Source organism: Oncorhynchus nerka, linkage group LG3 (assembly GCF_034236695.1).
Source record: "Oncorhynchus nerka isolate Pitt River linkage group LG3, Oner_Uvic_2.0, whole genome shotgun sequence".
NCBI lineage: Eukaryota > Metazoa > Chordata > Actinopteri > Salmoniformes > Salmonidae > Oncorhynchus > Oncorhynchus nerka.
The window spans coordinates 55804107-55819077 of record NC_088398.1 but is presented as its reverse complement, the minus strand read 5'-3'; the positions used below and the strand labels follow the sequence as shown (position 1 = coordinate 55819077).

At 44.4% G+C, this 14971-nt stretch overlaps 1 protein-coding gene across 1 annotated transcript in view; it reads right to left on the bottom strand.

The window, feature by feature from the left end:
- The window catches only part of abca12 (ATP-binding cassette, sub-family A (ABC1), member 12), a 62765-nt gene that overhangs the window by 23780 nt on the left and 24014 nt on the right, over positions 1–14971 (bottom strand). Inside the window, 18 exon segments of the mRNA XM_029637100.2 lie at positions 858–947; positions 6989–7235; positions 7616–7760; positions 7933–8169; positions 8401–8558; positions 9096–9292; positions 9545–9763; positions 9954–10137; positions 10305–10472; positions 10759–10893; positions 11158–11227; positions 11419–11572; positions 11700–11875; positions 12080–12194; positions 13091–13169; positions 13721–13972; positions 14133–14312; positions 14728–14818. Coding sequence (XP_029492960.2) covers positions 858–947; positions 6989–7235; positions 7616–7760; positions 7933–8169; positions 8401–8558; positions 9096–9292; positions 9545–9763; positions 9954–10137; positions 10305–10472; positions 10759–10893; positions 11158–11227; positions 11419–11572; positions 11700–11875; positions 12080–12194; positions 13091–13169; positions 13721–13972; positions 14133–14312; positions 14728–14818 — 2897 coding nt within the window.

The following is a 14971-nucleotide window of genomic DNA, read 5'->3' as shown; positions in this document are numbered from 1 at the left end:
CTTGGAGGCTCATGGTTCTCACCCCCTTCCATAGACGTACACAGTAATTATGACAATTTCCAGTGGAGGTCCTCCAACCTATCAGAGCTCTTGCAGCATGAACTGACATGTTGTCCACCCAATCAAAGAGACTCAGAGAATGACTCTCGTACTGAAAGCTTAAGCTAGCTAGCTGGACTAATGATTACAACCTATATCAACTAGATGCAGGCAAATGTGTGCAAGGCAGCATTGAATGTGTAACTGTCTGTCCATGTGTCACTGTCTGTCACCTCAAATTTTTATCTCGACTTGTGTACATCTACGTTGTAAACTTTCATTCATTGGCTAGGTTGTAGCAACCTCATGATGAGTATAGGGGAAATTAGAGTATCACGTAGCAGCCTAAACCTATCGATGTTATATTGAGCTGGGTGAATGGAATATGAATGACAGTCATCCAATATGCTGTAATAGAAATAAGGCCATGCTCATGAAAAAAGAAAAACCTCCTCCCTCATCTTAAATGGCACTGACCCCCACTGACCTTCACACTCGAGCATGTCCAAATACACGCACACATACATACACACAGACGGCAAAGCAGAACTGCTCCAGGCGTTTAGAGACATGCACCATGTAGTAATGCTGAAGAGTACAGAGTATGGCGAGAGGATAGTGGGGAGCGGGAGAAGTGGAACAAAGAGAGATACTAAAAGGGAATAGATTGACAATGGCATATGAAGGAAAATAGGGTAAGAAGAGAATTCGGAAGTGCTAGATATAGACAAAGTAAGAGTGGCGGAGAGAAAGTAGCCAGACAAGTAAGAGATCTATCTTCAACACAGTGATTATGTAGAAGTTGGTCAGGTACATACGGTTTATCAGGGCTGTTCAGACACCCATTATCAATCCCAGGGAATGACATCATAGAGTTGACCAGGTTGCTGGAATTTGGATTCTGGTTGCTGTTGACGACATAAAAACAAAACGTTTCAGGACAAACTTATAACAGAACGCAACATTATGTCTCGTCTAATACTTTCTAGTTAGCCTGGTCCCAGATCTGTTTGTGCTGTCTAGTTTGCCAAGTCCTATGATCATTGTCATTCCATGTTTTTGAAATTTGGCATGTCACTGACCATGACAGTTGGTTATACAGCACAAACAGATCTGGGACCAGGCTATACTTTCAAGGGACTTTGAGCAAATCCTTCAGTACAGTATTAGTAAATGATCCAATTAGGACAGTGGTTTGGAAGGTAATATGAGCCCAACATCAAAAAAGGCTAATTCAATCTCATTTAACCATCAACCAAGGACAGTGAGAGGGCACACAGTGTTTGATGTGTTTCTACCTCAGCGTATCCTCTCCTTTATATCTCTCTCCATCTCTCCTCTCCTCTCTACCTTCCCTCAGATCAAAGAACTGCTCTTCACAATCAAGACTTCGTCACTTCGACTCTCTCCTTCCTTCTCTCTATACTTTCATCTCACACCTCAGATCACATCATCATAATAATCTCTCTCTCAACATCCCACTCCCTCTATCTCTAAATCTCACTCGCTCTCTCTACCTCTCACTGCCTCCCCCCTCTACCATTTATCTGAGTCACCCTTCAAGAAACGTCTACTCTCTTACCCAAAAAAACGAACTTACAACCTGAAAATGAGAAAGATGGCACAGCAATAGACAAACAGTGACCGGACGGGACTGATCTGGGACTGTACAGTGCATTCTGAAAGTATTCAGACCCCTTCACTTGTTCCACATTTTGTTACATTACAGACTTTTTCTAAAAATGTACTTATTTTTTTATTCTCTCATCAATTTATAAACAATAACCCATAATGACAAAGCAAAAAAACGTTTATTTTTTTTGCATATTTCAAATTAAAATAAAAACTGAAATATTACATTTACAGAAGTATTCAGATCCTTTACTCAGTACTTTGTTGAAGATGCAGTGAATACAGCCTCGAGTCTTTTTGGGCATAACGCTACACGCTAAGCACACCTGTATTTGGGGAGTTTGTCCCATTCTTCTCGGCAGATCCTCTCAAGCACTGTCAGGTTGGATGGGGAGCGTCACTGCACAGCTATTTTGTGAAAGATGGTGCTTGAAGAGGATGGCTGACATTTTACATGCTCCTGACCTATTGTGCTATTTCTTAATATTTTTTCGCGTTGTTTGAAACTTATTTTGTACATAATGTTGCTGCTACCGTCTCTTATGACCGAAAATAACTTCTGGACATCAGAACAACGATTACTCACCACAAACTGGAAGAAGCTTTTTCCTTTAAAGAGTCCGATAAGAAGGATATACTGCTCTCCTGGGAACAAGCCCAAATCCCAGTCATTTGCATGAAGAAAAGATGGAGGAAATGTCACGACTTCCGCCGATGTTGGTCCCTCTCCCTGTTCGGGCGGTGTTCAGCGGTCGACGTCACCGTTCTTCTAGCCATCGCCGCTCCACCTTTCATTTTTCCATTTGTTTTGTCTTGTTTTCCACACACCTGGTTAGTATCTCCTCATGATTACTATGTGTATTTAGCCCTCTGTTCCCTCCATGTCTGTGTGGGGTATTGTTTATTGTCTAGGTTGGCACGCTTCCGGCTGGGTTGCACAGGGTTTTATTTGTACCTGTGATTTGTGGCAGCCGGTACTTTGTACTTGGTTGTTGTACTTTGTGCGGCCTCACTTGATCTGTTGGCATTTGTTTCTGTTACGCGGTTGCGTTCTGTTCTTACTATTGCCTCAGTAAAGTGCTTCTTTGTTCACTCATCTCTGCTCTCTTGCGCCTCACTTCCATGCACCAGCTACACCCATTGCATGACAGGAAAAGAGGACACAGATTGGGCTTCTGAGAATCAACCGGCAAGCGAGTAAACTCCCACTGCCTTCCGCTCTACTTGCTAACATGCAATCATTGGAAAATGAAATTGATGACCTACAATTATGATTATCTTACCAACAGGACATTAAGAACTGCAATATCTTATGTTTCATGAGTCGTGGCTGAATGACGACATGGATAATATTTAGCTGCCGAGATTTTCCATGCACTGGCAGAACAGAGATGCTAAGTCTGGTAAGACAAGGGGTGGGGGTGTGTGTCTTTTTGTCAATAACAGCTAATATTAAAGAAGTCTCAATGTATTGCTTGCCTGAGGTAGAGTACCTTATGATCAGCTGGAGACCACACTATCTACCAAGAGAGTTCTCATCCATATTATTCGTAGCCGTCTATTTACCACCACAGACCGATGCTGGCAATAAGACTGCACTCAACCAACTCTATAAGGCCATAAGCAAAGAAAATGCTCATCCAGAAGCGGCACTCCTAGTGGCCAGGGAATTTAATGCAGTCAAACTTAAATCCATTTTAACAAGTTTTTACCAGCATGTCACATGTGCAACCAGGGGGGAAAAAAATCCTAGACCACCTTTACTCCACACACAGAGATGCAGAAAAAGCTCTCCCTGCCCTCCATTTGGCAAATCTGACCATAATTCTATCCTCCTGATCCTGCTTACAGGCAAATACTCAAGCTGGAAGTACCAGTGACTCGCTCAATACGGAAGTGGTCAGATGACGCGGATGCTACGCTACAGAATTGTTTAGCTACCACAGACTGGAATATGTTCCGGGATTCATCCAATGGCATTGAGGAGTATACCACCTCAGTCATCGGCTTCATCAATAAGTGCATCGATGACGTCGTCCCCACAGTGACTGTACATACATAAACCAACCAGAAACCATGAATTACAGGCAACATCCTCACTGAGCTAAAGGCTCCGGATGCTTATAAGAAATACCGCTATGCCCTCAGGCGAAACATCAAACAAGCAAAGGGTCAATACAGGATTAAGATTGAATCCTACTACAAATCCGACAAGCTCTAATGCTCGGATGTGGCAGGGGTTGAAAACTATTACGGACTACAAAGGGAAACCCAGACGCGAGCTGCCCAGTGACACGAGCCTACCAGAAGAGCTAAATGCCTTTTATGCTCGCTTTCGAGGCAAGCAACAATGAAGCATGCACGAGAGCACCAGCTGTATTGGATGACTGTGTGATAACGCTCTTGGTAGCCGATGTGATCAAGACTTTTAAATAAGTCAACATTCACAAAGCCGCGGGGCCAGATGGATTACCAGGACGTGTACTCAAAGCATGCATGGACCAACTGGCAAGTGTCTTCACTGACATTTTCAACCTCTCCCTGACTGAGTCTGTAATACCTACTTTTTAAGCAGACTACCATAGTCGTGGTGCCCAACAAAGCAAAGGTAGCCTGTCTAAATGATTACCGCCCCGTAGCACTCATGTCGGTAGCCATTAAGTGCTTTGAAAGGCTGGTCATGGCTCACATCAACAGCATCCTCCCGAATTCCCTAGACCCACTCCAATCTGAATCACACTCCACCCTGCCCTTTCCCACCTGGACATAAGGAACACCTAGGTGAGAATGCTATTCATTGACTACAGCTCAGCGTTCATCAAAATGGTGCCCACGAAGCTCATCACTAAGCTAGGGACCCTGGGACTAAACACCTCCCTCTGCAACTAGATCCTGGACTTCCTGACGGGCCGCCCACCAGGTGGTAAGAGTAGGCAACAACACATTTGCCACACTGATCCTCAACACTGGGGCCCATCAGGGGTGTGTACTTAGTCCCCTCTGGTACTCCCTGCTCACCCACGACTGCGTGGCCAAACACGACTCCAACACTATCATTACATTTTCTGACGATGCAACAGTGGTAGGCCTGATCACCGACAACGATGAGACAGCCTTTGGGGAGGAGGTCAGAGACACTGCTAGGACAACAGCCTCAATGGGAGCAAGGTTAAAGAGCTGATCGTGGAATACAGGAAAAAGGTGGGTCGAACAGACTCCCATTAACTTCAACGGGGCTGTAGTGGAGCGGGACGAGAGCTTCAAGTTCCTTGGTGTCCACATCGCCAACGAACAATCATGGTCCAAACACACCAAGACAGTCGTGAAGAGGGCACGACAAAACCTTTTCCCCGTCAGGAGACTGAAAAGATGTATCATGGGTCCCCAGATCCTCAAAAGGTTCTACAGCTGCACCATTGAAAGCATTCTGACCGGTTCCATCACCGCCTGGTATGGCAACTGCTCGGCATCTGACCGTAAGGCGCTACAGAGGGTAGTGCCCAAGGCCCAGTACATCACTGGGGCCAAGCTTCCTGCCATCCAGGACCTATATAGTAAGCGGTGTCAGAGGAAAGCCCATAAAATTATCAGAGACTCCAGCCACCCTAGTCATAGATTGTTTTCTCTGCTACCGCACAGCAAGCGGTACTGGAGCACTAAGTCTAGAACCAAAAGGCTTCTTAACAGCTTCTACCTCCAGGCCATAAGACTGTTGAACAATTAATCAAATGGCCACCGGACTATTACATTGACCCCCCCATCTGTGTTGTACACTGCTGCTACTCACTGTTTATTATCTATGAATAGTCACTTCACCCTACCTACATGTACAAATGACCTCAACTAACCTGTACCCCGGCACACTGACTCGGTACCGGTACGCCCTGTATATAACCTCGTTATTGTTATGTTATTCTGTTACTTTTTATTATTTTTTATTTAATTTTTTACTTTTGTTTATTTCTGAAATATTTTCTTTACTCTTCTTGAACTGCACAGTTGGTTAAGAGCTTGTAAGTAAGCATTTCATGGTAAGGTCAAGACTTGTGACAAATAAATGTGCATGTGACAAATAAAGTTTGATTTGATTTTCAGGTCTCTCCAGAGATGTTAGATCGGGTTCAAGTCCGGGCTCTGGCTGGGCCACTCAAGAACATTCAAATCAAATCAAATATTTTTTGTCACATGCGCTGGATACAACGTGTGTAGACTTTACCGTGAAATGCTTACTTACAAGCCCTTAACCAACAATACAGTTCAAGAAATAGAGTTAATAAAATATTTACTAAATTTAAAAAATCTATCAAAAGGTAATACATAGGTAATAAGAAATGTACATAACAATCCAATCAAATCAAATTTTAACGAGGCTATATACAGGGGGTGCCGGTGCTGAGTCAATGTGCGGGGGTACAGGTTTGTCGAGGTAATTTGTAAAGTGACTATGCATAGATGATAAACAGCGAGAAGCAGCAGTGTAAAAACAAAGACTTGACCCGAAAAAAATGTATGTAATCAATTTTCAAATAAGGCTGTAACGTAATAAAATGTGGAAAAGTGAAGGGGTCTGAATGCTTTCCGAATGCACTGTATATCAGATGTCTCAAAGAGTGCTGATCTAGGATCAGGTTCACCCAGTTCATTATGATCTATATGTCACGACTTCTACTGAAGGTAACTCCTCTCCCTGTTCGGGCGGCGCTCGGGGTCGCCAGTTTACTAGCCGCCACTGATCCCTTTTTCCTTTTCTGGTTGATTTGTCTGTGTTCCTTTTCACACCTGGTTTCATTTGCGTTTATTTCTGTGTGTATATAGGGCACCTGTTGCCTGCCTTAGTTTGTGCGGGATTAAGCTTGTGTGTATTTGCGCTCGATTATCTTTGATGTTTATTGTTTTCACTATTACCCACGTGTAGTTAAGTTTCGGAACTGAGTTTGTTCCTCCGTGAGTTTTCACAAGTTTCTGTATTGTTTTCACTATTTAGGCACGTGTATGTAAGTGTCGGAACTGTGGTTGTTCCTCCGTGTGTTGGCACGATGGATTTTCGTCTGTGCCATTTTTGTATTGGTGGACTATATATACATTAAACATGCTTCTCAGAAATCCCTGCTCTCCTGCGCCTGACTCCTACACCTCTCACCGAGACACACCTTATCACACTATAACCTTAATCAGCACTTGATACATACTGCCCCTGATCTCCCATAATGCAGCAGTGCAGTGTGTCCTGTACCTGACCTGAAGAAGGAGGTCCGAGGTGGTAGAGGGTGAGTGTGTGTGTGTAAGTAAGTAATATGTGTCTATCAGTGTCTCTGACCTGAAGAAGGAGTACTGTGGTCCGAGGTGGTAGAGGGCAGGTGACAGCTCCATCTCTGGGAAGTGTTGCAGGTCGCTCTTGATGGAACCCAGACCCATGGCCAGGATGATGAACACGACAGGTAGAACCACCTGGGAGGAGAGACCCTTCCAGTCCCGTCTGGAGTGGTGAACCCTCTTCATCAACATAGCAGTCACCTGCTGCCAGGTCAGGGCCAGGCCGTGCACCGTAGACGAGCCCGTCAGACCTACAGGACAACAAGGATTGGTGTTATTATTAGTAGAATTAGCATCTGTACCAAGGCTTACAGTAGTAAGAGGCTGGTGTGATACTATTACCAGACCAGACTAGGGCCCAACGGGAAAGAGGCATCTAAAATAGCCCAGAGGACAGGAAGAAATTGACAGAGTTTGTGGAGGCCTGCTATGCCATTAGGCACAATAACGTCTAAGTAAATATGTTTTATTCCTAGGACCAGGACTTTTTCCTGACTTTTTATTTTTCATTAACTGAATGGGAATAACTGGCCTGTGTCAAGGACCCAGAGTTCTTCCTCCTGGTAAGGTACCAGCTAGCTGGTCAGTCTAGTCTAGGACGTCAAAGAGCAGTGAAGTGGACGTGACTCACTGGCTTTGTCTCCGAAGATGGAGTTGTTCTGGAGGTCCTCTGGTAAGCTGTCTCTGGAGGCAGACAGGTCTGGCATGGATTCAGACACAGAATATGGCTTATCTTCTGCAGGCTCTGTATCATCTTGGGTCAGCTGGAGGAACACCTGCACAGACCACAAAAAACATAAACATGTCAATGGGTGTGAACTGTAATTGCATGTCATGTACATTATCTGAGTGTGTCTATCTCTGTATATGGAGTACACTGTATATGCATGAGTGCTGGTGTACTCTGTGAGTGCACACCACATTGATAAGCATCTGTGTATCTCTAACCTCCTCCAAGGTAGTGTCCGAGATGCCGTAGCAGCCCAGCTGTAGAAGGTCCAGGTTAGAGTCCAGGCTGGAGAGCAGGGAGCGGTAGGCCTCAGCATTGGAGGAGCTGAACGGGGGAAGGGAGTAGACCAGGTCTCCCATCTCAGCTTCCTTCAGACGAGCATCTGGCATGTAGGACTGGATGAACGTCTTGACCTCGACACCGTCAAACCTGGCCTGGGAGTCTGGGGCCTGGACCTAACAAGAGACCAGGGTGAGGAAGAAGAGGAGTGCTCATACAGTATGGCCTACATCAGGCCATTTTATTTACTATGTTTATTATGTTATTTATTTGACAGGGACAATACACATCAATTAACATTTCTACACATTTTTTTATCTGTAGTCCCTGTGTTAGTTTTAAAACTTGATATAAGCATGTACAGTAATGTCTTTTTTTGAATGTCTTATAATAAGGCTCATAAGTACCTTCTTGGTGAGTGTGAGGTTGTATCCCTGGGCCAGCTTATCTTTGAGGTAGAAGGGGGACCCGCAGCACTTGAGGCCTCCTCTCTCCAGGAAGGCTATACGGTCGCTCAACACCTCTGCCTCGTCCAGGTGATGGGTAGACAGGATGATGGTACGGTCTGAGAGAAGATAAAGAGAGAGACACAAGGACACACACACACACAGGCACACACAGGCAAGGATGCAAGGACGCACACACACACCCGAACATACAGATGAATGCATGCACACACAACAGGAAAAGAAAAGTACAAAGGAACACCAACATACAGATAGAGATACCCCACACGCAGAGACATGTGACAAACAACACAGAAACAAAAAGTATGAGCAATCCCATTCTGAACCTTTTCAGTTTTCCCTTCCCTCCCTGAGCAGCAACTGTCAGTCACATCGACTGAGACAAACCCAAACAAGTAGCAGGCATGTCTGTGTGTGTGTGTTAAATAGCAGATTCCACACCCATATGACGGCTCCCGGTCCCTCTGCTCCCCCACTACAGATGCTGTGGGATCTCTTTTTCTCCACAGCTACACACACACACACAATACACACTATACTGCTATGTGCACTTGGAGAAAATCTATTTCTGCTTCATTAACTGTAGAGAGAGAGAGAGAAGGCGAGGGGGGGGGCATTTGAGCTGTGAGACTCACCCTTCTTGTGCTTGATGACAACGTCCCAGATGGCGCGTCGGGAGCAGGGGTCGACCCCGGTGGTGGGCTCGTCTAGGACCACCAGACGAGAGCCCCCGATAAAGGCGATGGAGATGGACAGTTTCCTCTTCATTCCTCCAGACAGTGTCCCCACTCTCTTGTGTCGGTGGGCATACATGCCAGTCTCCTCCAGGATTCTGGGAAAGACAGTAGAAGGAAAAGACGTGTTACTGTATGTGGGAAACGTCAATTTGACTCAGAGCGTTTCAGTCATATTTAGTCACTACAATCTAAAAACAGATCTATGTGCTAAAGCAGTTCATCTTACATGGTTAATATGATGTAATTTAGAGATTTCTGGGGCGGATATGGATGTGATCTTGGTTCAGATTGTACTTTAGGTTGACTTGCTGTTAGACACAACAGCAGTGCGGTAAGTGACTACTCACTTGCGGACTTGCGCCTTCAGGTCATTCTGTGACCAGTGTGGTGCCTTGATCTGTCCGTATAGTAGCAGGTGCTCCTTGGTGGTCAGATGGTCAAAGTGGACATCATACTGCATGCACACACCCAGCTCCTGGCGAACGTCATCAATGTTAGTCTCCATGTCCTTCCCATACACCTCAATGGTACCAGAGGAGGGGGCGAACAAACCGGTGAGCAGAGACCTGGAAACAGAGACAATAATACATCACATAAACTCATGTTTTTCAATAGAGAAGACATTGTGAAAAAGCAATGAATAAATATATTCAGCAGGCCTAAATCCCTAACCCCAATGACATATTACAATGTGCCTAATAGATTATATCTGATTAAAGAGAAGTAGAGAACAGATAGATCATTGTCAGAACTCACATGGTTGTGGTCTTGCCAGCTCCGTTGTGTCCCAGCAGTGCAGTGACTTGTCCCTCGTAGAATTTGACATTGAGGTTCTCTATGGCTGCTCTGTCCCCATAGGTCTTAGTCAGTCCATGGAGAGCCACGCCCACAGGAAGACCTGAGATCTCCTCTTGCATATGAGAGGGGAAGCCACCCTCAACTGAGAGAGAGAGATGGAGGGAGGGAGGCAGAGAGAGAGAGAGAGAGAGAGAGAGAGAGAGAGAGAGACGAGAGAGAGATCAAAACATATAACGACACAGTCACATCTCTTGATCTGTTAGCTGCAGCAAGCTGCTTTAGGAAGGCTGTTGTGTTGCAGTACTGTACCTTTGCTGTCCTTCTCATTGGGAAAGGCAGAGAGGTTATTCTTCATGATGTTGGAGAAGAGCAGTCCCCTGTTGACATTCTCAGGGCCCTTGCTGCAGCAGCAGAAGAGACCAGTCCAGAATGAGGGCATCACAGGGAAGTACCAGGGTTTTGCAATGCCATACTTTCCTGATGGGCACAAAGTATATGATCAATAGAGAAAAAGCCATACATCATTTGCCATAGGGTTGGGGTCAATTCCATTTCAATTCAGTCAATTTAGGAAGTGAACTGACATGCCATGCAATTCCTCATTGCAGTGAGTTACATTGGCAATTGGAATTTCATTTCACTTCCTGAATTGACTGAATGGAAATGGAGCTGACCCCAACTGTTGAACAGTATTTGACTCTGTCTCCAGTCTAGTCTGGCTCGCTGTGTGTTTTTATTACTTGACGCTGTGTTGTGTGATTACCTGGGAAGACTATGCGAATGTAGGCTCCAATGATGAAGTAGCAAACTGAGTCGATGAGGAGAAGCCAACATAGCCAGCCGAAGGATGACGTGTCACCGGCCATGGGTGAGATATATTGGTTGCTCCACTGGATCCCTAGAGGAAGTAGAAAGTAGGAACATAAAAAGGTTTCAGTTCATTTGTTAAATCGCACTCTCTCCTCGTGGCTAGTATAGAGGCTGCTTTCTCCTCATGAGTTTGTTTTTTTAAGCAACTTTGATGGCTTTGTGACACACACACACACACACACCACACATTTACGAGCGTACGCATGCACACACGTACACACACAGACACACACGCAGACACATGCCTAGCACGCACACACACACAGACAGCCATCTTCCCAGCATGTCGTACCTTCTCCCTGGCTCTCATAGCGAGTGATGTATTGACTGGCATAGCTGAAACCGGTGGGGGCAAACAAACTCTGAGGGAAACAAGAGGCACAGATAAGGCATAACACAGGGACATCAATTAAAAAATATGTCTGTATCAACCCCTCTATCTCTCTCTGTTACTCTTCCTTCTCTTCTCTGTTTCTAGATTGTGATCTGTCTCTCTATCTCTCTTTTCTCCCTCTCCCTCAGCCCCTTCCCTCTCTTCCTCCCTCCCCCTCACCAGGGCGCTCTTGGTGGAGAACGATAGCGAACTCTCCAGTGACATCACTATGATGAATGGGAAGAAGCTGATGACGTAGATGAGGGCGCCGCTCAACCCAGCGATGTTTGTCTTGTCAAAGAATGAGCTCACCAGGAAACTGATGGCCAGGATGCTGTAGAATATAAGAGAGGAGAGGAGAATATTATGTCACATTTTTCAATAGAAATTGAAAAATGCCCATTCACATACAGACATACACACACACACCCAGGTTACCCTGCCACCCTGAGGTAGCCTACCTGAGTCCGTAGTCACTGAGGTAGAGGAAGAGCAGGAAGCCATCACTGTGGGGCAGGACGCGCCCAGCCTTCAGGATGATGGTGAGGGTGATTATGGTGATAATAAGGAAGCATGCACTCTCTATGAACCAGGCGAAGAAGTGACTGATGGGATTGACCCCCATCATCTTCATGTACTGTGGAGGTCAAAAGGGAGGGGTTAGGAAATCAAACAATCAGAACGCATGACTCAAATACAGTATTTAGAATGAATAGAATAATTCATTAATACATTTTAATGTCTTACCACCCTTGTGATTTGCAAAATATGTGTTTGTTTGAAAGAGACATCTACAGGAAATGACATAATTGCCAGGGGAGATGGTTGGCGGCTACTATACCTCATGAAGTCTGAGCTCTCTCTCATGAACCAGCTTCTTCACAAAGTTGGCGATGAACAGAACCCAGGCAATCATCAAGACCAGAGGGAATGCAAATGCAATGCTGTTCAGGTACCTTAGGAAGAGACATAACAGCTGTCAATCATTCAATCAATCAATGTCACAGCCTAGCTACCAGCACTGGGACTGAGAAAGAAAAACAACATTTGCACTCACTTGCTAAAAATATGGATTGCAGTCATGCATACACACAATCACTCTCAGATGAACACATCATGATGAGCATGTATATAACACACACACAAACAAAAACAGTTCCCTAGAAAAAACAATAACAACGACAATGTCCTAACCTCATGTAATTCACTCAAAGCTTTTTTCCATAATCAAAGAGGGTATACCCTGATACATGGACCTTGTCAATGTTTATAATAATACAAGTAATATTTCAAAGTGATTGTATCGGGAATAATGTGTTGTTCCCTAATAAATCAATGCACCAGAGCTGCAGGGATCACCATGTCTGCGTCCCAAATGGCACCCTATTTCCTTTACAGTACATTATTTTTTAACCAGGGCCCATAGGCCCATTGAGTCAAAAATAGTGCACTATATAGGGAATAGGGTGCCATTTGGGGCACAACTTATATCTCACACATGAATGGGAGGCAGCCAGGCAGGGAGAGCAGCTACGCTGCGTTTGCGAGATGAGATATCCATGTTGGCTTCAGAAGCACTCTCAGTAAGATGTAAACATAGACATTATGCTCAGCCATGATTTATGGCGAAGCGTGTACTGTATTGATGCAGGGGACATAGCTAGTAGTTTATGTGTAACTGATCGGAGGCTAGATGAGAGATGAGGGCGTTTTTTATTGTGGGTCTGTTCATCAACAGGAGGGGAGATAATGCGTGTGTGTGCATGTGCATGCCTGTGTATTTGTGTGTGTGTGTGTGTGTGTGTGTGTGTGTGTGCGCCTGCATTCACGTGTGCATGTTGGGCCTACTCACTCGTCCTTGAGGAAGCAGGGGTAAGGGAAGGCCTGTAACTGGACAGCTGGCTCAGTGACCTGCTGTCCTGTCTGGGTCTCTGAGAGATGATGAGATAGACAGTAAAACATCACATCACATAATACATCATCACATAACACAGAACAGTGTTGTTTTCTTCTTTTCTTAACAGCACTGATTTAGCTGACAGCTGCTTTTTGCAGGAATGTTTTTACTATGACTATGATATGGGTTGTGTCTTACCTACCTTACCTACTCTTTGGAACCCTTAGAAAAAAAGGATTCCAAAAGGGTTATTTGGCTGTCCCCATAGGACTCTTTTTAGTTCCAGATAGAACCATTTTTGGTTCCAGGTAGAACCCTTTTGAGTTCCTTGTAAAACCTTCTGTGGAAAGGGTTCTACAGTACATGGAACTAAAAACGGTTCAACCTAAAACCAAAAAGCATTCTTCAAAGGGTTATCCTATGGGGACAGCCGAAGAATCCTTTTAGGTTCTAGATAGCACCATTTTTAAAAAAGAGTTTACCTTGGGTAAAAGCACTGACTGTACTGTAAGTCACTCTGGATAAGAGCATCTGCTAAATCCCCAAAATGTAAATGTAAACATATCATCAACAACATAACGTTACCTATGATGGCCCTGTCGATGCTCTCCTGCAGGTACACAAAGCCTCGGTTGTAGCGCTGGGTCTTCAATGAGGAGATGTAGGGGTCCTTCACCCAGAAAGGGTTGCGGGAGCGGTCGGTCCGCATGGAGTTCTCGATGGACATGCGGATGGTGTAGTCCACCTTGGGAGGCAGCGCAGAGGAGGAGGAGCGTGAGGCGTCTCGCCGCTTCCTGTGTGAGTCGTCATCATCCTTGGGCAGCTTGAAGATGATACCTGCAGAAAGAGAAACAGGAACAGATCACAAACTGCTATTTTATTAGATTTTTGACTACTTGAATATTATATTAAGAAACTGTATTGTTACAGAGAAATGATTTAGGGCAAAATGTTAAAACACAAGGCATTTATTTTGAAATATAAAGGATAGACTAACTGGCGTAGAGGTCTCTGGTCTGGGTGAGGTGTTCAGCCACGGTGTTGAGGTCGTTAGTAGAGTTGATGCCGTGGAAGCGGTCAAAGTTAATACAGGAGGACAGGTTCATCATCAGGTTGGACAGAGTGGTGATCTGGGTCACAATGTCCTGGTTTTTCTCCAGGAGGGTCGCTGTGCTAGCTAGGGGGAGAACACAGGTCTATTAGATATAATACAAATACAAATAGAAAGATAAAGAAGAACTATAGCTAATAAAGTGGATAAATATCTTAAGACAGATTAAGATATTTAAGTAGTGAGAAGCGGTCAGAGGGTCAGGGGGTCAGGAGGGAAGATGTATATTAAATACAAAGATAATATAAAACTAAAGAAAAAAAGATGCACATTATAAAGAATGTATGAATTAATGAAAACATGTATCGCTCCGAAGGGAATTTGAATGTAGAGATATGTTAAGACACATTTTATTGGAATGTCTTAATTGAAGGCCTTGATATGTTTTATATTTTACATAGAGATAACTAGAGAAGAAGGGATAAGGGTTGTCTTGTATGTACCCATTTTCCAAAGTAAGACCTTCAAATACAAAACTCACAGAAGTTCTTGAGAGTATCCTTCATCTTGCTCACATCAATGTCTGTCTGCATCTCAATGAAATTCTGAACAAAGGAATTGCCAAGGGAATTCTAGGAGGGAGAAAGAAGTGGAGTAAAATAACATCAATATAAAGTTGCTGAAACTTTCAGTTGCTGAAAAAACGTTCTAGTACTTTCCTCTACTTTCCTAGATAGATGGAATGTTCACCCTATTTGCTAGAGAGTGCACTACTTTTGAGCAGA